This window comes from Engystomops pustulosus, chromosome 5, assembly GCF_040894005.1.
Source record: "Engystomops pustulosus chromosome 5, aEngPut4.maternal, whole genome shotgun sequence".
NCBI classification, from domain to species: domain Eukaryota; kingdom Metazoa; phylum Chordata; class Amphibia; order Anura; family Leptodactylidae; genus Engystomops; species Engystomops pustulosus.
The window spans coordinates 80,997,181-81,023,786 of NC_092415.1; the positions used below are offsets into that span (position 1 = coordinate 80,997,181).

The 26,606-nt window shown below is 44.8% G+C and overlaps 1 protein-coding gene across 2 annotated transcripts in view; it reads left to right on the plus strand.

The window, feature by feature from the left end:
* Positions 1-12,296: 12,296 nt before the first annotated feature.
* The window catches only part of GMDS (GDP-mannose 4,6-dehydratase), a 458,968-nt gene continuing 444,658 nt past the window's right edge, over positions 12,297-26,606 (plus strand). Inside the window, exons 1-2 of one of the 2 annotated variants that reach the window (XM_072152473.1) lie at positions 12,297-12,456; positions 21,290-21,439. In XM_072152473.1, coding sequence (XP_072008574.1) covers positions 21,350-21,439 — 90 coding nt within the window. In that variant the 5' untranslated portion in view covers positions 12,297-12,456; positions 21,290-21,349. Of the gene's footprint in view, positions 12,457-21,289; positions 21,440-26,606 lie in introns of those variants that run through there. The other variant, XM_072152474.1, reaches the window with a different exon arrangement.

Below are 26,606 nucleotides of genomic sequence, written 5' to 3' on the forward strand. Positions count from 1 at the left end.
CCTGGTACAATGCGGAGACAAGATTGGAAAGGCAAACAAATATACAAATTGCCTTCTAACCTAGTGATATCAATTAACACTTAGGTTATTCCACAAAAGGTTTGTTTTTATGCAGTTTGAAAGTCAAGATTCAAGAACAAGAATGCGTAACATCTGACCCTTTGAGAGTCGGACCAAGTGCCAGCACACCCCCAAACACAATAGCGGTGCAGACACTTCTTAAATATCTCTGCAAGCTGTTTTCTCCCAAAAGGATGTGCAAAGTCCAACAGAAATGTGGGGCAAAGCCTTAGTAAATGTACCTCTAGGTCCTTGAATAATTGTGAAAGGTTGAAAACAAGAGAGGTTTGGGGGTTAATGCTCTCCAAAGGCAGCCCTATGCCAAAAGGGCACATATCTTCACACCTACTGGTTGTGACAGTGTTATCTAGCAATACCTATGATTAGTTATCTAGTAACTCACCATGGGTAAATTTTGTTTGATAGGTGAGTATATTTTTGAATACTGGACAGATAGGCCAATTTCAGATTTGTCTTTGGGGGTTTCTGTTATGCTCTTTCATTATCTATAGTGGAGAAAATAACATGTGTGTTTTGGGATGGGTTTTGCTGATGCATTTCAAAATGCGTCCAAAACACATTAGCCCAGATATATAATTGTATCTGCACTAGTTTTTTGTCTATCTTTGCACTAAAAAGAACGTCTTTGGAGCTTGCAGATATATTTATTAAGTGATTGTGACACTTTTGTTTCTTGGCAGCACTTTGTCCGACACTTTAGTAGACTGTGCACTTAAAGTGGTATGGGAGTGCTACATCAGAGTTTGAGCAACATTTATTACTGTGCCTTGACACAATTTTTGATTCACCATGAATCTTTGTCAAGCCTTGGTGAATCGAAACGTTGCTGCTTTTTTAATGCCCATGTGAATAAAGGCGTACAGCCTTCTTTAAACTGCATCGGATGCTGTGGCCTTTTCTTATTTTGTGAGTATTTGGATCCCATGCACCAGGATCTACAGCTGCGTGCATCATCCACATCGGAGCACAGAAGCCATTTCAGTGGCTGTCTTATTTCTACTTTTTGACAGAATTGTGTCACACCCTGCATAATGAAAGTGCACCAAAAATGAAAAGGTTTAACTATTGAATTATGGTGGAACCTACACGAGTTAGGAAAACTGCACAAAGGCAGTTTGCAACACTTTTGATAAATTTGGGAACACAACATTAGTATTTAGCTTCAAAGGTGTGGTTTTACATGGGTATGTATTGTTTTATTGAAATTTTAAAAAATGATAAAATGACAAATTATTGTCATATTTTGTTAGGGCTCTGCACTGCACATCTCTTCTATTATTCCTGGTAACTACAATTTTTGCTTAAAGGGGTTATGCCACCATAGCACATGGCTGTAATTCAGCTCAATGCATTGTGACAAGTACTTTCACCATTTACACTTATTACAAAATCTGCAGCCTTTCTGAGATAACTCCTTTTGTTCTGGTTGCTGGCACCCCCTGGTGGTAGCTGTGTCCCGTCCTGAGCAACAGCTGATCTGGCCGAGTCTGCGCACAAGGAGTCAGCCAGCTGCTCTGCATTACAGATCACTCCATGAGCTCCTCTACACAGCTGAGAGATCAGCTGACACACTGCAGCCAATAGGAGGTGAGAGAGGAGGAGGGGCAGAGAGTTTAGCTGTATACACAAGTGATGGCTGTGATCTCCACTGCTTACTGCAAGCCTCAGCTCCACAGGTGCTTACTGTGCGCATGCAAGGTAACTGCAGCCTTACAGAGGGCAGTCCTCCCCTAACAACATGGCTGTAACCTCATTGCTGTGTAGCAGCCCTTTCCTTCCCCCTAAGTATTTAGTCAGATCACACAGGAGGCTGCAGGGATAAAAAAAAAAACAAAACTGACTGTCCCTTCATGTAGAACGTGTAGCACGGCAGCACCGGGGAGAAGAGGAGGGGGTGAGTGTTGCACACCCCTCTCCAAAGTGATATAAGGCACATGGTGCCGTATTTCGGGGAAAAATAGTCCTATCTTTTCCCAGCTATGAAACAATATGTGCGGCACCGTACCACTCCCTACGATGCTGTGCGCCCATTGCCGGCCGCCGTATATACGTCCCCCAACGGTCGTGTGAATAAGTCCTTAGACTGTTTCACAGTTTTTATAAATGAGGCTGATATCAAAGTTTCAGGGTGTAAATATTATTGAATATATAGGTGTGCATATAATATACATTTATTTTCTTTTTCAAGTATATAGTGAAAAGGATTAAAACAAAAAGGAATAGCAATGCCAGGGCCTTGAAAGGTAACACACAGCATCCTGTCGTGCTGGGGATCAGTAAGTGCAGGGACTACTTGAACACCACAGGTGGAAGGAGACTCTAAAGTCAGTGATGTGAAGTAACTGCCTCTGTCAGTGCTGTGCATGTGCCTGGCTAGGCCCCTCCCACATCTGCTTCTGTGTGGAAAAGAATAGAGGCTGAAGACGCATCATAATAACAAATAAAAAGTTATCTTTCATTCCAGGTTACCATAATAAATGGCTTTTTAAAATATTTTATCCTCTTTGGGAGTTTTGTGAAGTAATTTGTTTCGTGGCATAACCCCTTTAACTAGCGTAACTTTACACCTCTTATTAGTTGGTGTAGTTGCATTCTATATTTGGTCATCTATATTTCTTAATCCATCTCCCTTTTAGGTCACAAAATTGTCTTTTTTTCACCAACTGGTTTCTGTTAGGGCGTGTTCACACGTTGCGTTTTGGTCGCGTTTTCATTGCGTTTGAAACACATATACAACAGCTGATGAGAGGTGATTTGCCTAATTACATTACTGTTTACCTTTGTAAACGCAATGTTAACACATGTGTTAACGCGTTGTTATGTAATTAGGCAAATCACCCCTCCTCAGCTGTTGTATATGCGTTTAAAACACAATGATAACGCAGGTCAAAACGCAATGTGTGAACGCGCCCTAAAACAGACCCAAAATCTGTATTTTCCCAGTTTAACCCCTCTGCTTTCCCACCTTTAAAAATTTGAAACTTGTATTTTTCCATGTACATAGCTGTATGAGGTCTTGTTTTCATGACGTGTACTAGGAACCAGGAAAAAAAAATTACAGCTTTCCCTCTGTCCAAATGACACCTCTACTTTGTTCTTTTGTTTAGTAAGATCACAAGGATACCACATTTTTAAAGGTTTTTATTTATATCAAATATGCAGCAACAAGGAAAAAAATGTAAAAGTATCATAAATAGTGATGTTTGCATATAACCACAAATATTCAAATGCGAGTTCAAATCTAAGTTCTCTGCTAAATCTAAGTTCTATCCTAAAGCTGTATGCAAATGACCTGTGAAATGTCCAGTGAAGCATTAGCATATTCAAGCTGTCCACCTTATTCATGAGTGGGAGGCACAGCCACACCCCCAGTGCTTGACTGACAGCCTGTATAATGGTGTAATGGCTGCTCCATGTGCCTGCTGGTGGCCACGCTCCCGGCAGCCTGTGTGTGCATGTGTGTGAATGTGAAAGATACAACAGCTCCAGACAGCCATCTGTATAGCAGAACATGTCAGGTACATGTGTAGCTGAGGTCTGTGTCTCTGTGTATTAGGAGGATGCAGCATGTCAGCAGATGCAGCACACACACTAACTATGCTTTACTATACATTACACACAGACATGAGGAGGGGGAGGGGTAACAGGGGTGACATCACTGCCTCTGACCATGTGACCAGCCTCATTTACATGATAAAGAATAGATGATTTTATAATGATTAATGTATGAAATAACTAGATAAAGGCTGGGATGGGATCCTTATGAGCTGCTCCAACAGGTAGTAGTGACAGGACTAGTGACACAGACCTGATGACAGGCGTCCTTTAACTGCATCAAGCGACAGGTTAGAACAGAGACCCCCCCTCACCAAGCTCAAATCCAGTTCCCCTCCCTGAATTGCAAATGTTTTGAAAAATATCAAAATTGACCTTTTGCACTCGCATTGCCAGAAGTTTCACCAGTATCTTAAAGGGGTTGTCCACTTTAAAGACAACCTTTCGCTACTTCACTTGTATGGAGATTATCACATCATTCTGTAGGGGCTGCTACATAGATTCACAGGCACTTTGAATTTTCTTACTAGCCCTCGCGGTTGCACAGTTATTAGTTACGAGATCTGACCATTACAATCTGTGTTTGGTAGGAGAGGAGGAGCTGGGGGCGTGTGTTATGCTAATCTCTCATACTGTCAGTGGTGAGATGTAATCTGCATCTAAAGGCTATGTTCACACACATTCTAATATTCTGTTGACATTGCATTTACACAGTGTTTACAAAAATGCATTGGTAAACATGCATGCAATGTAAACGGAAACGCAAATGCTGTGCAAGTGCAAACAACTCATCAACTCATATACCACAAAAGTGTAAACATGATGCTAACCAGACATAGATGCAAATGGCATGTAAATGTAAGTGTAAATGTGCCGTAAACGCAAGCGCCGTTTACATAAGCAAAAACACAAGTCACACTTGACATAAAGTCGAAAGCTATGTACGCTTAACCCCTTAAGGACCAGGCCCTTTTTCGTTTTTGCATTTTTATTTTTCACTCCCCACCTTCAAAAATCTATAACTTTTTTATTTTTCCATGTACAGAACTGTGTGATGGCTTATTTTCTGCGTAACAAATTGCACTTCGTAGTGATGGTATTAAATATTCCATGCCGTGTACTGGGAAGCGGGAAAAAAAATTCTAAATGCAGTGAAAATGATGAAAAAACACATTTGCGCCATTTCTTGTGGGCTTGGTTTTTACAGCTTTCACTGTGCACCCCAAATGACATGTCTATTTCATTCATTGGGTCAATACGATCACGGGGATACCAAATTTGTATAGGTTTTATAATGTTTTCATACATTTACAAAAATTAAAACCTCCTGTACAGAAAAAAAATTCTTCATTTTGCCGTGTTCTTGCTGTGGGTGGTGTCATTTTTTGCGACTTCTGATGACGTTTTCAATGCTTCTATTTTTAGGACTGTTCGACATTTTGATCACTTTTTATAGAATTTTTTCTATTTTTCAAAATGGCAAAAAAATGCCATTTGCGACTTTGGGCGCTATTTTCCGCTACGGGGTTTAACGCAGTGAAAAACGGTTATTATATTTTGATAGATCGGGCATTTTCGGACACGGCGATACCTATTGTGTTTATGATTTTTACTGTTTATTTATATTTATATCAGTTCTAGGGAAAGGGGGGTGATTTGAATTTTTATGTTTTTTTAATATTATTTTTTTTTTATTTTTTTTTATTTATTTTTTTTTACTATTTTACAGACTCCCTAGGGTACTTTAACCCTAGGTTGTCTGATTGATCCTACCATATACTGCCATACTACAGTATGGCAGTATATGGGGATTTTGCATACCATCTATTATAATGTGCAGATCGCACATTATAATAGATAGCCTCGATCATGACAGCCTGGGATCTTTGTGTGATCCCAGGCTGTCATGGCAACGGATCGCCGCTCCCCGGTGACGTCACGGAAAGTGACGATCGGAGCCAAGATGGCGGCGCCCACGCGCCGCCGGCTCTTTAATGCCGCCGGCAGCTTTGCCGGCGGCAATCAAAGGGTTAACACCCGCGATCGGTGCAAGCACCGATCGCGGGTGTTAGCGACGGGCGTTTGCTTCATTATGAAGCAAATGCCCGGTGAGTATGAAGAGGGCTCAGCCCGTGAGCCCTCTTCATACTCCCCCATGCGCAGTAAGACGTAAGGGTACGTCTTATTGCGCTATAGGGTTAAGGACGCAGGGTTTTTCCGCTCATTTCTCGCTCTCCAACTTCAAAAATCCATAACTTTTTCATTTTATGTATACAGACCTGTGTGAGGGCTTATTTTGTGTGTAACAAATTTTACTTTTCCATAATGTTATTTATTTTAACGTGCCGTGTACTGCGAAGCTGAAAAAAAAATTCCAAATGTGGAAAAATTGAAAAAAAAAAAAGCACTTGCGTCACATTCTTGTGGGCTCAGTTTTTTTTTCGACTTTGACTGTGCACTCAAAATAACACCTCAGCTTTATTCTTTGGTTCGGTGCGATCGCTGTGATACCAAATTTATACAGGTTTTATTGTGTTTTAATACATTTTCAAAAATTAAACGAATGTGTACAAAAAAGAAAAAAAAATTTCGCCATCTTCTGAAGCTAATAACTTTTTCATACTTTGGCGCACGGAGATGTGCAAGGTGTCATTTTTTGCTAAATGAGCCGACGTTTGCATTGCTACCATTCTGAGGTCTGTGCAACATTTTGATCAATTTTTATGCGATGTAAAAAGGTGTAAAAGTCGCATTTCAGACATTTGGGCGCCATTTCCCGCCTCGGAGGTCACCGCCGCCCGTAACCGTTTTTTTATTTTGATAGATCGGGCATTTTGGGATGCGGCGATACCTAATATGTTTGTGATTTTTACTGTTTATTATGTTTTATATCAGTTCTAGGGAAAGGGGGGTGATTTGAATCTTTAATATTTTATTAATTTTTTTTATTTTTTAAACTTTTTCTTTCTTTTTTTTCCCCACTATTTCTTAGACCATCTAGGGCACATTAACCCTAGATGGTCAGATCGTTCCTACCATATACTGCAATACTTCTGTATTAGAATATATGGCATTTTTGCAGCACATTCATTACAATGAGCCACTGGCTCATTGTAACAAATCTCCAGAAGCCATGTAGCCTCGTGTCAAACGAAGACCCGAGGCTACCATGGCAACCGATCGCGTGCCGCCGTCTTTTAAACGCCACCGGCAACTTTGCCGGCGACAATAAAAAGGTTAATAGCCGCAATTAGCGGTTATTAGCGGTGGGGGTTTTCTGCAATATGCAAAAACCCCCACCCTTGTATGAAGAGGACTCAGCCCGTGAGCCCTCTTCATACACTCCTTATACCTCTGCGCCGTAGAGCTACGGCGCAGAACGTTAAGGGGTTAAACATGGCGCAAATTCAACATAAACAGAAAATCTGTAAACGCACCTCAAACACTGCATGCACGTAAAAACGCGCCACAAATGGTGCGTACGCATAAACGCAAACATAAATGTGAGACAAGCGGCCCGTAGACGAAAGTGTGCTGCAAATGCAGCGAATCGCTACCTTGACGCAAACGGCACGTAAAAATAACCATAATGCAAACACTGTGTAAGCGTAACGCAAATGCAGCATAAGCGTAAATGTGGAAACGTAATTGCAGCGTAAGCGTAAACATGGCGCAGTTGTTTCGTAAGTGTTAATGTGCAGCAAATGCTCATAAGCGCAAATGTGACGCAAACGCTGCGTAAGTGAAAATGGGACGTAAACACAGCGTAATGGCAACTGGCGCATAAGCCGCGTAATCGTAACTAGAGCAAACGCCGCATAATCGCAACTGGGACCTGCAGTAAATCCAGGACATTTCATATACAAAAACTTTTTGTATCGTTGTACAATAACAGCAGAGGTGGCCGTATCCAAGGACACAGTTTTGTTTCCAAATGACTACATTTATGAGAAATTATCCTCACACAGGTAAATTTAAAAAAAAAAACATCTGAAGAAGAAATGTATATACATGGCAGATTAATGAAATCGAATGTAAATGCCCAGACGAAAATACCTCAACTTAAAAAGGACCCCTAGTTACAAATAGACCTATGGATTTTGGTAATTTATTGTACTTGAGCCGTAGGCTACCATAAACAGCTATAACAGTTAAAAAACAGTTTATTGTTACTCCTGGTTCTTATGACAACCCAACATTTTTAAAATCCAATAGTCATAAAAACCCCAAAAATTTTGACTGGGGTTACAATTATAAAGTATACTTACATAAAAATTCAACTTAATACTGCCTGTATAAAGATAAATAAATATGCATATTAGGAGATGGTTCAAGTAGAGGGGGAGTGTAGTCTCTTTACCTTGCCTTGGCTGCCACGCAGGGCCAGTGCTAGACAAAGTGGGGCCCTGGGCAAAACTAAAAGTGGGGCCCCAAAATAAAACTATTTTATGACTAGTCACACTCAGCAAGAGGGTCCCTTTAGTATGGTAAAGCACACTATAATATGGGCAAATTTTATAGGAGATAGATGATAGGGAGATTGATGGGCAGCACGGTGGCTCCGTGGTTAGAACCAGGGGCGTCGCTAGGTCAAAAGTTGCGGGGCTCGTGCCCCGGATCTCTCCGGGCATCCTACCCTCTCTCAACACGGTCCGTGTCCTGCTTTCCCCAGCATCTCAGCCTCCGGTGAATAATAGTCACAGAGGCTGAAGGACCTGTGATGATGTCATGGTCACATGACCTGCCGGGGAAAGCAGTGCACACAGAGAGAGAGAGAGCTGCATCTGTGAGGTAAGGGGGGGAGACATGATAGGGAAGGGGGAGAATAAGGGGGGTTAGTGTGAGCACATTACTTAGTGGGGGGCTGTGTGAGGCACATTACTTAGTGGGGGGCTGTGTGAGCACATTACTCACTGGGGGGCTGTGTGTGAGGCACATTACTTAGTGGGGGCTGTGTGTGAGGCACATTACTTAGTGGGGGCTGTGTGTGCGGCACATTACTTACTGGGGGGGCTGTGTGAGGCACATTACTTAGTGGAGGGCTGTGTGAGGACATTACTTACTGGGGGGGCTGTGTGAGGCACATTACTTAGTGGATGGCTGTGTGAGGACATTACTTACTGGGGGGCTGTGTGGGGCACATTACTTAGTGGGGGGCTGTGTGAGGCACATTATTTACTGGGGGGACTGTGTGTGAGGCACATTAATTACTGGGGGCTGTGTTAGGCACATTACTTACTGGGGGGCTGTGTGTGAGGCACATTACTTACTGGGGGGCTGTGTGTGAGGCACATTACTTACTGGGGGGATGTGTGAGGCACATTACTGGGGGGCTGTGTGAGGCACATTAATTACTGGGGGGCTGTGTGAGGCACATTACTTACTGGGGGGGGGGCTGGGGGGGGCACATTACTTACTGGGGGGGGCTGTGTGAGGCACATTACTTACTGGGGGGCTGTGTGTGGGGCACATTACTTACTGGGGGGCTGTGTGAGGCACATTACTGAGTGGGGGGCTGTGTGGGGCACATTATTTACTGGGGGGGGCTGTGTGAGGCACATTACTTAGTATGGGGCTGTGTGGGGCACATTACTTAGTGGGGGGCTGTGTGAGGCACATTACTTAGTGGGGGGCTGTGTGTGAGGCACATTACTTAGTGGGGGGCTGTGTGTGAGGCACATTACTTAGTGGGGGGCTGTGTGTGGGCACATTACTTACTGGGGGGCTGTGTGAGGCACATTACTTACTGGGGGGCTGTGTGAGGCACATTACTTACTGGGGGGGCTGTGTGAGGCACATTACTTACTGGGGGGGCTGTGTGAGGCACATTACTTACTGGGGGGCTGTGTGAGGCACATTACTTAGTGGGGGGCTGTGTGAGGCACATTACTTAGTGGGGGGGCTGTGTGAGGCACATTACTTACTGGGGGGGGGCTGTGTGAGGCACATTACTTACTGGGGGGGGGGGGCTGTGTGAGGCACATTACTTACTGGGGGGGGCTGTGTGAGGCACATTACTTACTGGGGGGGGGCTGTGTGAGGCACATTACTTACTGGGGGGGGGGCTGTGTGAGGCACATTACTTACTGGGGGGGCTGTGTGAGGCACATTACTTACTGGGGGGGGGGCTGTGTGAGGCACATTACTTAGTGGAGGGCTGTGTGAGGCACATTACTTAGTGGAGGGCTGTGTGAGGCACATTACTTAGTGGAGGGCTGTGTGAGGCACATTACTTACTGGGGGGTCTGTGTGGGGCACATTATTTACTGGTGGGGACTGTGTGTGAGGCACATTACTTACTGGTGGGGGCTGTGTGTGAGGCACATTACTTACTGGTGGGGGCTGTGTGTGAGGCACATTACTTACTGGTGGGGGCTGTGTGTGAGGCACATTACTTACTGGTGGGGGCTGTGTGTGAGGCACATTACTTACTGGTGGGGGCTGTGTGTGAGGCACATTACTTACTGGGGGGCTGTGTGTGAGGCACATTACTTACTGGGGGGACTGTGTGGGGCACATTACTTACTGGGGGGCTGTGTGGGGCACTTTTCTTACTGGGGGGGCTGTGTGGGGCACTTTTCTTACTGGGGGGGCTGTGTGGGGCACTTTTCTTACTGGGGGGGGCTGTGTGGGGCACTTTTCTTACTGGGGGGCTGTGTGGGGCACTTTTCTTACTAGGGGGCTGTGTGGGGCACTTTCCTTACTGGGGGGCTGTGTGGGGACATTACTGGGGGGCATTACTTACTGTTGGGGCGTGATGGGTAACAAGCACCTGGTTTTGTTTAAATGCAAGACAAAGTGTGAGCGCTGCCTTACAGTATTTGGGGAGATTGTTAGGGGCAGCAGCAGGATAACACTGCCAGGGAACCAAGATGTAGGGACAATGAGGAACATAAGATGTGGTGATGTCTAATGGAGAAGATGGAGGAGACGTCACCTGCAGTCACTGGAGGGAAAAAGTAGGGATTTCTCTGGTGTTTCTGTAGCTGTATACACTGTCAGTAAAGTTGGTTATGTGACGGGTTATGTACAGGAGGGGGCATTACTAAAAGAGCGCTACATATGTATTGGGGCCCGTGCCCTGGATCTTTTACAACCCTAGCAACGCCCCTGGTTAGCACTTCAGCCTTGCAGCGCTGGTCAACATCTGCATAGAGTTTGTATGTTCTCTCTGTATTTACATGGGTTTCCTCCGATTTCCTCCCACCCCCCAAAAAATGACTGGTAGGTTGATTAGATTGTGAGCCCCATGGGGACAGGGACTGCTCTGGCAAACACAGTGCAGCGCTGCTTAAAGGGAACCTGTCACCAGGAGTGTGGGGAGTTATTCAGATATTTGAAAAGGACACATGGAGTAGCAGTTTTCCAAGGGTGGGGGCCACTCCTATATAGTTGAATAACATTCACAATCCATGCACTACTGATTACATTTTGTTGTCCACATTTTGTTACATTGAACTCATCACGTCAAATATAGATAGTTCTAGATATATACAAACTCTGACTGAAAACTGATTGAACTCTGATGCAAAATGTCAGTTTTTCACGGACCAAACCCTGATCAAACTCTGACATGATCTGCAACGCAAGTGTGGAAGAAGCCTTATTGCGGGTGTTAAATAATGTGGATGAGGCTGCCACCAAGATGAACTGTATGCAAATGAGTCTGAGTAACGTGTTAATGAAGCCTGAAGCCCGTTAAACTTATTTGCATACAGTCTTTCATCCTGGCGGTAGATGTCCTTTAAATGTTAGTTCCACATGTGTGACACCATCTTGGCTTGGCTCGTCACATATTAGCAGCAATACACATTAAACACGGTGTATTGCATTTTTCCGGGTTTCATAGAAACGCATGTGATTGTGCTGAGGCTCACCCCCTTACGCTAGCACTGCATTTTTAAACGCAGCGCTAGAGGCACGTGTGACCTCACCCTAAAAGTTGGGACTTTGATGAAAAGATTAAGGGAAACTTCTTCCCAGCAAATCGCAAAATGTTAAAACGCATCACATCATGTTTGTGCCGATTTATTCTACTATTGCACCTAAATGGGTGCAAATAATTGTGCAATAACACACCAATCCTGACCATGCTTAGGAAAGGCAATGGTGATGCTATTTGCGCAACTAATCACTTTTTTAAAACTTGCGTCTAATAGGGCGCAAAGAAAAAAAACCTGCATTTGACAAAGAGCCAAAATAGACTCATAGCAGGTGCAAAAAAGGCAGAAATAAATGACCGTAACTAAAAAGCAACTAAGTATCCGCTCACTCACAGTTTGTGTCTCTGCATATATTGTATTGCAATGATGATCAATGCAGCCCCCGATGCAGGGAATCAGGCAGTCCTGTCGGAAGACTGGGAGTCGATTGAATAGAACGGGAAAGATTGGATTCCAGAGCTGGAATCCAACCATTCCCGTTCTATTCAATCAAGATAAGTGACCACCCGATAATGTGTGATCATGTTGAACCCTAGAGTAAAAAAAAAAAAAAAAGTCTGTGGCTATATCAACTTTTCAGCTCAGTTACACAGACCTGGCAGGTCCACTACATTCTCCCAATACAGTAACATAGCGAGAGCTGTGCGCTCACTGCTGGCCTGTCACGTCACAGCAGGCGGGAGATTTCAGCATGAAGAGGACTGGACTGTGGAGAAAGTTCCAGCCCTCCCCTCTCCACGTGCTGCAGGTCCTCTCAGCCCTCACACACTAGAGGAAATAAAGGCTAAAGGACCTTTGCTGATGTCTTCAGCACGTGACCAGTCACATGACTACTAGCAGTCAGGAAACACTGTCAGCGGTTCAGTAGGAATGAAAGGTATTTTCATTGACGCAAAGCCCTTTCTACATTGTGCAGCGTACGTGTGCTGTGTGTGGGCAGTAGAGCTGTGAGTGTGAGGAGTGGAGCTCGGGTGTGTGTAGCAGGGCTGTGTATGTTACAACACTGCATGTAATGTGCTGTGGGTGCACTATAGATACATGTGTGTGTATAGCAGGGCTGTGTATATACGACACTACATGTAATGGGCTGTGGGTGCACTATAGATACAGGTATGTGTGTATAGCAGGGCTGTGTATATACAACACTGCATGTAATGTGCTGTGGGTGCACTATAGATACATGTATATACAACACTACATGTAATGTGCTGTGGGTGCACTATAGATACAGGTGTGTGTATCGCAGGGCTGTGTATATACAACACTACATGTAATGTGCTGTGGGTGCACTATAGATACATGTGTGTGTGTATAGCAGGGCTGTGTATGCACAACACTACATGTAATGTGCTGTGGGTGCACTAGAGATAGAGGTGTGTGTGTATAGCAGGGCTGTGTATATACAACACTACATGTAATGTGCTGTGGGTGCACTAGAGATACAGGTGTGTGTGTGTATAGCAGGGCTGTGTATATACAACACTACATGTTATGGGCTGTGGGTGCACTATAGATACAGGTGTGTGTATAGCAGGGCTGTGTATATACAACACTACATGTAATGTGCTGTGGGTGCACTATAGATACATGTGTGTGTGTATAGCAGGGCTGTGTATGTACATCACTACATGTAATGTGCTGTGGGTGCACTAGAGATACAGGTGTGTGTGTATAGCAGGGCTGTGTATGTACATCACTACATGTAATGTGCTGTGGGTGCACTAGAGATACAGGTGTGTGTGTGTATAGCAGGGCTGTGTATATACAACACTGCATGTAATGTGCTGTGGGTGCACTAGAGATACAGGTGTGTGTGTGTATAGCAGGGCTGTGTATGTACATCACTACATGTAATGTGCTGTGGGTGCACTAGAGATACAGGTGTGTGTGTGTATAGCAGGGCTGTGTATATACAACACTGCATGTAATGTGCTGTGGGTGCACTAGAGATACAGGTGTGTGTGTATAGCAGGCCTGTGTATATACAACACTACATGTAATCTGCTGTGGATGCACTATAGATACATGTGTGTGTGTGTATAGCAGGGCTGTGTATGTACAACACTACATGTAATGTGCTGTGGGTGCACTAGAGATACAGGTGTGTGTGTATAGCAGGGCTGTGTATGTACAACACTACATGTAATGTGCTGTGGGTGCACTAGAGATACAGGTGTGTGTGTATAGCAGGGCTGTGTATGTACATCACTACATGTAATGTGCTGTGGGTGCACTAGAGATACAGGTGTGTGTGTATAGCAGGGCTGTGTATGTACAACACTACATGTAATGTGCTGTGGGTGCACTAGAGATACAGGTGTGTGTGTATAGCAGGGCTGTGTATGTACATCACTACATGTAATGTGCTGTGGGTGCACTAGAGATACAGGTGTGTGTGTATAGCAGGGCTGTGTATATACAACACTACATGTAATGTGCTGTGGGTGCACTAGAGATACAGGTGTGTGTGTGTATAGCAGGGCTGTGTATGTACAACACTACATGTAATACTACATGTAATGTGCTGTGGGTGCACTAGAGATACAGGTGTGTGTGTGTATAGCAGGGCTGGGTATGTACAATACTACATGTAATGTGCTGTGGGTGCACTAGAGATACAGGTGTGTGTGTGTATAGCAGGGCTGTGTATGTACAATACTACATGTAATGTGCTGTGGATGCACTATAGATACGTGTGTGCAGAGGTCGCATTAACTTTTTCAAGGCAGAGTAAAAATACTCCTCTTGGCATTTTGGAGGAGTATTTTTAGCCGACAAGGAGTACACACCCTAGAAACACATAGGTTATTGTCCCAAGGCCCGTCCTCGTACGCTAGTGCTGCGTTTGTAAATGCAGTGCTAGCAGTATGTGTGACCGCACCCTTACACATCACATGAGTTTCAGCTGAAACACGTATGTGATCGCACAAAGCTTGACTTGAGTTTCTAAACACAAGTCAACTGGAATGCGTAAAAGCAGCCTAAATTGTATTACCTTTACCCAATAACCATATAACTGATAGTGATGCAATAGTAAACATGGGCAGGCGGGCTATCCTTGTCGTTAATGGCTCTCACTTTTTCTACTTTTTTTTTTTTTTGCCGAATTCCTTGTGGAGTAGGGGAGCATGTGCGGCACATTTACTAAGAACAGTGCAGTCTGTACTATGTGCAGATGCCTGTGTAATGTGCAGAAGGCACAGGGTACAGGATTTCTGGCGCACGTTCTTCATGAATCTGGTGCCACCAGCACTTCCTCAACACAGTGCACCACTTTTTTTTCTGGTGCACCTGATGAGAAATCTGGCGCCCCGTTCAGTAAAGAAATTTGTGTCGTGTGAAGACTAGTGCAGCGCGGCACAAAACAGCAGTGTGCAACACTAATGTGGCATAGACACTTGTTAAATACCTGCACAAGCAATTTGCACCTAATAGAATGTGCGAAGTTAGACAGAAAACTGGTGCACTGCCCTTTGTAAATGTGTCCCAGTGTATTTACACAAACGCACATACCTGCTTACACATATATGAAGTGTTGTGTACAAAATACATACGTAAGATATTTTGACATGTGTTCTCCCTGTTGTACATGTCATACATGTCAGTCACATGTAAGGAGGATGGCAGAGATAAATAACATGATAGATGAATGACAGGACACAGGGCTCCGCAGCTTACCAGATGCAGTTATTGACCATCTATTACAATGCATTGGCCTCTGTGCCCTGCAGTCCTATCAGCAGAGCTGGCAGTGCCCCTGGGGACGAAAAGGGCAGCTGAGGGAGCTTGGGGCAGCTGAGGGAGCCTCTGCACAACTTGTTGCTCCTCTGCCATGTTGATCGCTGATGCTGGACTCAGTGTGTGAGGGAGGGGTAGAAGCAGGACTACGGACGCAGCTCTGCACACTTGGCCTTTACCCCGACCTCCAGTATATCACCTCCCGTGGCTATAGGGACATGACGGCGGCAGCTTGTCCGGGGGAGGGGAGGAACGAGGGCAGCTAGTGCCATACAGCAGCGTGGAGCAGGGTTTGCTTGGGCTGGAGGACAGTACAGGGCCAGGTGATAGGAGCAGGATGGGAGCTGGAACATGGCTTTTTTTACCTGGTTCTGCAGTACTGTGGAGCAGAGGAGCGTGTGTGAATGAAGTCTGGCAGCCGCACAAACTAATGAAACATGTGCAGACTCTAGTGTACTAGTAATATACACACAAGCACTAGGGCCTGTACACAGTGTCGCCCCCTGTGGCAGTGCCCAGTGACAGGGATGTCAGACTCAGGTTGTCAGCAATGTCCGGACCAGACATCGCACAGTAATCTTTGGACCGTGTGAGGATTCCCCCCGTCACCCTCCCCCTCATATCCCCGAGGTTTACACTTACTGGAAGGAAGTAGTGGGGATCCCGCCCAGCACCCGCCGGGTCTCCCATGCAGAGCCTGACTAATCCATCCGCGACACTATGCTGCAGGGAGATAGACAGACTCGACCGGTCTACCGGCGATACTTTACAGCCAATAACAAAGCCCCTTACATGCTGCTTAATTCTGGCAGCGTAAAGGAGCTTTGCTATTGGTCTTGTGCTGAGCAGTGCCCGCGCGCTGCGATCACAGTGATACTCTCCTCTACGACTGCAGCGCGCTAGACTGCTTATCCAGCACCTTACAGGGGGATAATTGCCAAGCGTACTTTTACGCTTGGCAATTATTCTGGGGAGTAATGGCGCCTCATCATGCGTCTATGACGCTTGGTGAGGCGTTAATGCGACCTCTGCGTGTGTGTGTGTATAGCAGGGCTGTGTATATACAACACTACATGTAATGTTCTGTGCGTGCACAATAGATACGTGTGTGTGTGTGTATAGCAGGGCTGTGTATATACAACACTACATGTAATGGGCTGTGGGTGCACTATACATACAGGTATGTGTGTATAGCAGGGCTGTGTGTATACAACACTGCATGTAATGTGCTGTGGGTGCGCTATAGATACATGTATATACAACACTACATGTTATGGGCTGTGGGTGCACTATAGATACGTGTGTGTATAGCAGGGCTGTGTATATACAACACTACATGTAATGTGCTGTGGGTGCACTATAGATACATGTGTGTGTGTATAGCAGGGCTGTGTATATACAACACTACATGTAATGTGCTGTGGGTGCACTAGAGATACATGTGTGTGTGTATAGCAGGGCTGTGTATATACAACACTACATGTAATGTGCTGTGGGTGCACTATAGATACATGTGTGTGTGTATAGCAGGGCTGTGTATATACAACACTACATGTTATGGGCTGTGGGTGCACTATAGATACAGGTATGTGTGTATAGCAGGGCTGTGTATGTACATCACTACATGTAATGGGCTGTGGGTGCACTATAGATACAGGTATGTGTGTATAGCAGGGCTGTGTATATACAACACTACATGTAATGTGCTGTGGGTGCACTATAGATACATGTGTGTGTGTATAGCAGGGCTGTGTATATACAACACTACATGTTATGGGCTGTGGGTGCACTATAGATACATGTGTGTGTATAGCAGGGCTGTGTATATACAACACTACATGTAATGGGCTGTGGGTGCACTATAGATGCAGGGCTGTGTATATACAACATTCTAACAGCTGAGCTGTTAACACTTGCATTTACAAAACACATTGTGTTAACAAATGTAAATAGTAATGTAATAAGGCAAATCATCCTCTCCTCAGCTGTTGTTATGCATTTTAAACGCAATGAAAACGCAACCAAAGCGCAACGTGTGAACGCGCCCTGGAAAACGGGAAACGCATGCGATTAATAACCCGATCGCATGCGTTTCTCTGGAAACGCATATGCGATCGCCCCAAACTCCGCCCCCTGTGCGCTAGCGTCGCGTTGTGAACGAGCCCTCAGGGTGCAGGAGGAGTGGACTGTTTGCTATTAATAGCCTTCATTGACTACCTGTAGTCAGGAAGAGTAACAGGCACCAGCTCACAAGGTGCTTACTAGAAAGGGATTTTTGTGTGAAGAATTCACTGCATATACAGTCCTGTCATAGTAAGGAGACTGTCACACTCTCATTTCTGTAGAACAGATATTGCCATGTGATGCAGGTTTGTTAATTTAACAGGTGAAATTAGAGGACTTGTATGGCTGACAGCTGGAGCGTCCCTAAAAAACAAGTGCATGGCCAGGAATTGGCCCCATTTCCCCCTTACGCCACCTCAACAGAGAGTGGGTGTGAAGGTGGGTGCAGCTGGCGGCCGAGTGAGTGGCAGAAGGGTGTTCCTGTCCAGGCTGTGCATAAGCTATAGCCTGCCCCCATTCAGGTGCATGCTATGGCGCAGTTCTGCACATATACAATTGGGCCAATCCTCTCCCTGCTCAAGCCTACATGGGCTGTTTGGATTCACAAGTTACAGTTAAAACTGCGTTGTAATAATTTTTATGAGATTTGAGGGTGTGATCTCACATGGCATTTTTATTGTTTAGGGTGTGGTCACACATTGCGCTCAATTTACCAACGCAACGCTAGCGTCCCGGTGGATGCTATGCGATGAATCACATATGCGATTCTATGGAAATACAACGATCTGTAACCAGACCCCAGTGTCTTACATTTTTTTTAGTGCAAGATACGGGTTCTGCAGGGGCGTAACGATCGCGGTCGAAGGGGGTGTGGACGGGCCAGTTTGAAGGGATAGGCAGGGGTCAGGGCTGTCACTTAAACCACTGCCTGTTGAGGTAGGATGATATGATGAATTGTGACAACCGCGGCCCGGCATTCATCATACATATGCTGGTGGTGTACTAACTGATATGTGGAGACGAGGGCCTGCCGCTGAAAGACGGGACAGAGCAGGAAGTGATACACATGGACACTTCCTCCTTTGTCACACTGATTACTACTGTAATCAGACGGAAAGTAAGCGCTCCAGTGCTGGCAGTGTAATGACGTCATCATACTAGGCGCGAACTCCGTACAAATAGAGAAGAAGCCAGGAGAAACACGGAGGTCAGGTGAGTTGATTATTTATTTATTTATTTTTTAAATACACACACCATATATATTTTTTTAATGTGTAGCGTGTGTGTGTATATATATATATATATATATATATATGTATATGTATGTATGTGTAAAGTATACAAATATTTTCCTCTCAGATGCATTGCATTGTATTTTCAAACGCATGTGTTAATGCCATGTGTGAATGCACCTTTAGGCCATGGTCACATGTTCTTTGGCCCGTTTGCATATTAGTTGCCAGGGAAACCGGAGCCCAGGTCACACGAGGTTCTACAGCGGCTGTGGATGGAGCAGTGAGTAGCTCTGCCCTTCCCAATGGCAGTGTGCGATTGTGCACACAGTGCCATCAACAGGATCGAGATGTCTATGTGACAGCCTGATCCTGTACTGTGATAGGGGGCCGATACTATCAGCCCCTTTTAGTCACACTTACCCCTGTATACAGTGAGAGGCATGCTGGGAGAATGCTATGTGCATCCTCTCTGCATGTCTCTGTGCACAGATCACTGATAACAGTGATCCAATGGACTGTTACCATTAGATCACTGTTATCTGTGATCTATATATAGGATTAGCAGGAAACACATTTGCCCCCATAAAAAAAAAATAATAATAATTTGAATTAAAAAAAAAAAAAAGCGTTTTGGGCCGTTTTTAAGCAGTCCGTTAAAAACCGCATGCGTTTTTTTGAAAACTCATCCGTTTTTGACAGGTTTTACCAATTATCTTAATTAAAATGGGTCAAAAATACATGCGTTTGTCAAAAAATGGACTGCTTAAAAACCGCTTTAAAATGCCGGCCTTAGGGCGCGGTCACACATTGCAATTTGGTTGGGTTTTCGTTGCATTTTGAAACTCATTATAGCAGCTGATGAGGTGATTTGCCAAATTACATTACTGGTAACATTTGCATTTACAAATCGCAGCGTAAATGTGATGTTAACAAAAGGTTAACATTTGTGTTTTGTTAATGCATGCGTTAACATCACGTTCACGTGCATTTGAAAACGCAATGAAAACCCAACAAAATTGCAACGTGTGACCGCGCTCTAAGGGTGAAGACACACATGGCGTTTTTGGGCCATTTTTGGGCCGTTTTTACTAAGTGCGTTTTCAGATCGTTAAAAACGCATGCGTTAAAAAACGCATCCGTTTTTTAAAAAGGCGTGCGTTTTTTGAAAACGCATGCGTTTTTGTCCGTTTTTCATTGCGCAATTTCGGAATAATGGCCAAAAACGTATGCGTTTTAAAAAAACGCATGCGTTTTTAACGATCTGAAAACGCACTTAGTAAAAACGGCCCAAAAACGCCATGTGTGTCTTCACCCTAAGACTAGTGCCACACGTAGCGCTTTGTCTGCGCTTGCAAACGCAGACAAAGTCGCGCCCACCGGAGCGGGCCTCGGTCCGATGGCATCGGCGTTTCTATGGAAACGCCTGCGATCAGGAACAAGCCGCCGGTGTTTTGCGTAAAATTAAAGCAAAACACCGGCGGCTCGTTCCCGATCGCAGGCTTTTCCATAGAAACGCTGATGCAATCGGGCCGAGGCCCGCCCCGGTGGGCGCAACTTTGTTTGCGTTTGCAAGCGCAGACAAAGCGCTACGTGTGGCACCAGCCTAAGGCTGCGGTCACACATTGCGTTTTGTTTGCGTTTAACGCATACATTTTTAAACAGCTGAAGAGGAGACATGCCTAATTACATTGTTGTCAACGTTGCGTTTACAAAACTCATGCACTAGCGCAATTTTAACACCATTGACAGATCTTTACATCATGTTAATGAGTGTTTTGTTAACACAATGTTGACAGCAAAGTAATTGGGCAAATCTCTTCTCAGCCGCTCTGATGCGATTGAAAATGCACACGTTAATGGAACATGTGAACGCAGCCTTTTGCAACCATGAATGTAATGATAACACACGTGTTAACACATCCTTGGGCTGCATTCACATGAACTGCGCGGTCCTATGTATCGCTGCAAGCTTGCAGCCGTACATATGGCAATAGATGCACAGAGCTATATGGTGCCGAACCGTCAGCATCCTCTACGTAACTCTCTAGTCACTGCCAAAATAGCCCAGCTTTCATCTACATAAGAGTAACCCCCCCAAACCTAGAATTTTCCCTTCTTGCTTCAACATGGCTCTTTAACCCCAAAGGACAAGACGACACGTCTTTTGATTCTGTGGCCGACCATTGGGTAATGACCACTGTCATAGTGTACTGTATATGCAAGATGAACAAGATATGCCTATTATTATTTACTGTATACCATATACTATAGATTATGTGCGACACCACCTAGATCTGTACTAAAATAGTGTACACTAATTAATGGTGTATCTCTGTATATGCTACTACAGCATATATTCTTACATGTGTGTATGTGGGAGTAAAATGTATATTTAAAAGAATAAATGTACACATATACACTTGCCCTTATTTCGATGTGTCTTGTGGCATGTATCAGGAAGTGGTTGTCATCCGATGGCACCTGTTCCTACACCCCACCCCCTTAACTTGTCACAGTCCTATTGTACAGCTCCTTGTAGTATAATTGCTTAGAAGCAGGAGGGTGTTCCCTGTGACGAAGTTCAGGTCTTTCCCTCCACGCCTTCCTTTACTCTTTGAATCTTGAAGCAGCTGCAGCACAACCTGTCTTACCTGTCACTTCCTTGTGTTTCAGCGTGACTGGGCTACATTGCGAGCAAATCCATCTCCTCCATAGCAAATTAACACTGAAAGCATGGCACAAAACCTGGGAAATGGATCTGGGTCTCCCTCAAACAATGGCAAGCCAAGAAAGGTGGCCCTCATTACAGGGATTACAGGACAGGTAAGATTACTTTAGTCTCACACCTGACATCTTAATGTCATTAGCTATTAATCTATTACCCCGAACATCGATGGTCTACAAGCGTTAGGCCCTTTAACTTGACTATGATCACACTTAGTTTACAAGGATGGAACTTGAAACATCCTGGTGATGTTTGATGCTGTGATCTTCAAAAGTATTGTGGCTTCATTGTGTAGGGTTTACAGGACGTAACTTAATTCTGAAGCTCATTGCAAGGGCCAGATAAAATGCAATGACATGTGGACTGCATTTCTTAGGCCAATCATGTCTAAAAGGGCTGTGTGGAAACCTTTTGTTCTGGTTTCAACTATAAGCATGAAGCAGTGCCAGGCACATCATATGCTGAGCATAATTGTGCCCAATGGTCCCCATTTATTTATTATGAAATTCTTTTACATTACACCATTGTGTTTGTCATCTAGACAAATTAATAATGACATGAAACCTAAGCAAAACTAAAAAAAAATGTAGCTTTCTTAAAAACTATGTTTGAAAGTCCATTTCTTGTGCCACCTTACCTCTAAGCTGTTCTGTGCTTATGTTGGATTGTGGCATGATTATGTGTCTTTGCACTTTGCCTACCATACATGTCACAAGCCTGACCTGTTTGACATCTCGCATATATAATCCCAAAACCGTGAACACTGAGCACACGGAGCCCTATTCCGCTCCACTGTGCATTTTATGCCGATTCTATGTGTGGAAATTACACCAAGTCTCTGAAGGAACATATTGAACAAATTAATTTCACTTTGTCTGAATGTTTTTGCCTGACTTTTGGGCAAGAATTTAGACAAGTGCACATATTAGCTTGTTGGTAGAACTTGGCAAAAGAATCTTCTAACTTTTACGTTGGGCTGTATTGTAGATCAGTAATCTACCATATACTGAGGGCGCGGTCCCACGTTGCGTTTGCAAACGCAGACGCAGACCAAACCGCGCCCACCGGGCGGTCCGCGGTCCAATCGCATCGGCGTTTCTCTATGTTTCTATTGAAAACGCCGATGCGATTGGACCGCGGAACGCCCGGTGGGCGCGGTTTGGTCTGCGTCTGCGTTTGCAAACGCAACGTGGGACCGCGCCCTTAAAGGCGTTGTGGTTCCATTGTTGACTCTCTCTGATATTGCTTCTTGGCTCTGTAAGAATAATTGAGCCTAACCTAGTGGCAATACCAAACCACTGTTTTTAGGGGGGAAAAAAGCAGCCATGTTTGTCAACCACAAATAATCTCTTTAAATCTAGATTACATACTTGTAGCACAGATTTCTACTCCAGAGAAATTTACATACTTGGCCTCGTGCTAGCTATTGCACAACCCCGGTTTTTTCTATGGACCCTTGCCCATGGCTGTGGACTCGAATGCATTAGCCGACTGTTTGGGCCGCAAAAGATAAAGCAGGTTATATTCCTGCCGGTCTTTTTCAATTGGCATGACAAACTGACCACAAACAAGGGATCACTGAGTCTAGTTTGACAGACTATTCACACATTCTGTGAAAAAGCAGGCCCAATTGATAGCCAAATCCTCTACGGTGACAATGTAATTACTCCCCTGTCACCGCAACCCCCAAATATAACACTCATACAGAGCACCGTGTCTGCAGGGGGACCCCATGACTACAATGTTGAAGTCACAAGGATTCCTGGAGAAGGGGGGGGGGGCAGGTTGAGTCATACAAGGCTGATGTGATGTGCATCTTCCCTTCATTTCTATATACAAATCACTGATGACATAAAAAGTTGAGTTATTATCCCTGCCTCCAAGTTTAGCAGCCTGGTCCGGTGGGTGGGCCATGTTACTCATAGCCTGTAACTGCACTTGTAGTTAGTGTTGCTGGTATTTGATATTGTATTAACTGGTAGAATAGCCTATAAAGCTAGGGTGTGTTCTGCTGCAGTGTGGATTATGAATTCTGTTACTAATCACCTTCTACATGTATGTATTAATAATTAAATTGGAATAAAAGTCAGGAGTAAATTAGCATTTTCTCAAGTATGTGTCATAACTTCCTACAATTTTCTCCTTGCATTTCCTCACCCGTAACCTGAGAACCTCAGTGTAATGACTTGATAAAGGGATGGGCAGGTGGAGGAGAGCAGGTACTGTGACTCTTCGATTTCAGCTAAACTTCTTTGTTTTTCCAGTAAAAGAGACAATTGAGTACTAATAGAAACCGGTTCTGCAACTCTTTTTCTTCTGTAACCATGGAGTTGGCTTTTTTTTTTTTTTTTTTTTCCATCTTGCCTTTTATCTTTTTGTTATCATTTTCAAGCAGGGTGTGGGTTTGTAAGGCAAGTCTTACAAAGGTCACCAACTTTCCTAAAAAATAAAACAATATAAATTTTTTTTTTTTTTTTTTTTTATTTAATTATTTTAAACACTGTGTCAATGCAAACACACAAAACTGTTCTGGTTTCCAACAACAAAGGAACATTTGGTTCTTATCAGACATCTGGCATTGTACAGTTTAATTAAGTTGCTATTGAATTTGTACTGGAGTTTGTTCTGCAATAAAGTCCAGATACATTTTGCCGAGTTGTTTGATGTTTACCCTGAATCGGACTGGCTTTTCCTCTCATCAAGTATCTCTATTCGGTTTTGTGAGGGTTGATGTAGCATGTACTGTATTTGTACTGCTTTTTTCTGAGCCATACATTTAATTGAAACATGTAAGTTCCACAAAATAAAGGGAAAAGGAACAAAAATAACAATTACTGTATTAAGGGATAAAGCCTGCACCAAATGCCAAGCGGAGGGTGAGGGGTGTTATCCGTATACTGGTGGCAGATAGGCACCTTTTAGGTCATATATGGGTTGTTTCAAGTGGTAGTGTAATTCTGAGTATATATACAGATAAAGCTATTGGTGGTAGAAAGCAAATGAATCTGTTTTTTGTAGCAACCGTTGCCATGCAGCTGTCAATAGTCAGAGCCTGTGGCCTGTTAGATCTTACAGTCTCTCCGTCAGCCTATGCATCTGTGATAATACATCTGTATTGCTGGGTATTATAATGAATACGCAATTAGAAGATTGCTTATTCATGTCCCATAGGAGACCAATAAAAAATTATAGAAATGACCCATACCACCATTACTTATAATGGGTGAATAAGTTAAAATAGGCCACCACCTACTGTCTCCATGTCCTGCTGCTGCTGGTGGCGGCTTCCCCTTCTCACTAGATGGGTGAAGGAAGCTTCTCATTAAGGACTCCAGACTTAAGCTGCTGCTGATGGAGCTGCTAATGCTCCTACCCCCCAATCTCCCCATAGCAGCCGTGGCAATAGTACGTGAACGATGACTGCCAGGAATCCCCGGGTCAGAGCTGACAGAGGATGGACAATGGCTCACGTAGGCAGCAGCCGACTGTCTGCGCAGTGTTTCTCTATAGTATGCCAGTTGTTCCTCCCTCTCGGCAGCTGGAAAATAGGCTCCCATTTTGGACCAGAAGGGAGGGTCCAAAAGGGTGGAGAGCCAAAACTCATCCCCATGCCGGATGTTGACTATTCGGCTGTCACTAGTTAGGCAAAGCAGCATACTGCAGGCCATCTGCGCAAGTGACTCTCAGGGACTCCCGGCCTCCATCTCCACAGCATACTGCCAGACTGCTTCTGGGTCATCTGCTTCGTCTTCTACCTCTTGTGGATGCTCCTGCTCCTCCTGGCCTGTCACCTGAGTAGAAAACCCACTAATTTCACCAGACTCTGCTTGTGCTCCAATGTCATCTTCCTCCTACAGTTCAGCCCCAACTGGACTCCAGTGCCCTGAGCAGACAGATTTTGTAGCATCTGTTCCAGGATGTGAAGCAGTGGAATGATGTTATTCATCCCGTAGTCCTGGGGACTGATGAGTAACGTGGCCTCTTCAAAGAGCCTGAGCAAATGGCAGGTGTCGCGCATGAGCTGCCAGTGGCTGACATCAAAGTTACACATGGGCGTACTCCTGTCCGCTTGTATCATCAAAAAATCATTAATGGCTTTTCTCTGTTCATACAGACGGTCTAACATATGGAGGCTGGAATTCCAACAGGTGGAAACCTTGCAAATCCGCCTATGTTGGGGGGAGGCCGTTCTGACGCCTCAACTCGAGGAGGGTGTGCTTGGCATTGTAAAAATGGCTGAAGTGTATGCACAGTTTCCTGGCTTGCAGATGGGTGGAAGACTTCGGGAACCTTTTGACAACCAGACTGAACACGTGCGCCATATAGGGTGCAGGGACCATCCCTCCTCTGTGCAGCAGGACATGTACTGGCCCTGCCATAGCTCCACACGTCCGCGCTGCAGTGCACCTTGGAAAAAAATGATATCCATAAGGACTGGCCCAACTTCTGTTCTACATATTTGTGAAGGGCTGGTACTGCCTTTTTGGAAAAGAAATTTCAGCTTGGAACTCTCCACCTTGCTTCAGCACAAGCCATTAGTTCACTGAAGGGTGCAGAGTCCACGACTTGGAAAGGGAGGGACTGCAGTACCAACAACTTGGACAGGAGCATATTCGGCTTCAGCACCTTGGCTTGTGTGCCACTAGGTGCTGTTGCTGGGGTCGCAGGATGGACCACCACATCTGAGGCACGTTTCTTCCAGGCCATTGGATGGTGACACTGCATGTGTTGACGCAGGGCCGTGGTGCCAAGGTTGGCTCCCTGGCCACGCTCCACTTTCTGCCCACAGATTCTACATATTCTACACACATGCTCGGCTCCTCTGTTGTCTTAACAAAAAACTACCACACCGCCGAGTAGGTGATTACCAACACCGCTGCCTTGCTGAGCCCCTGTACCACTGCTTACTTGGACCTGCGAAGCGGGTTTTGTACCCTGCGACCGTTTGTCTCCCGTCCTCGCACTGCTGCCACCCTGCTGACTCACGGCCACAGTAGCGATTTGCTGCCTGACGTGCAAGCTGACCCCCTCTTCTCCCGACGATGATGATGAAGCCCTTGCTTCACCCAGCTCCTAAGGGCGATTGGCTCATCATTGATTTGTGTTTCCCTGTCACTACTATTCTCCTCATCGTTCTCAGAATGGACAGCCTCACTACTTGCAACATAACCTCCTGTGCCACTCTCCATCTCTACTTTCCCACCTACTGCACAAAGCAGCAGATGTCTGGCCCACCTCTTCGCTGCCAAACAGCTGCTGGCTGCC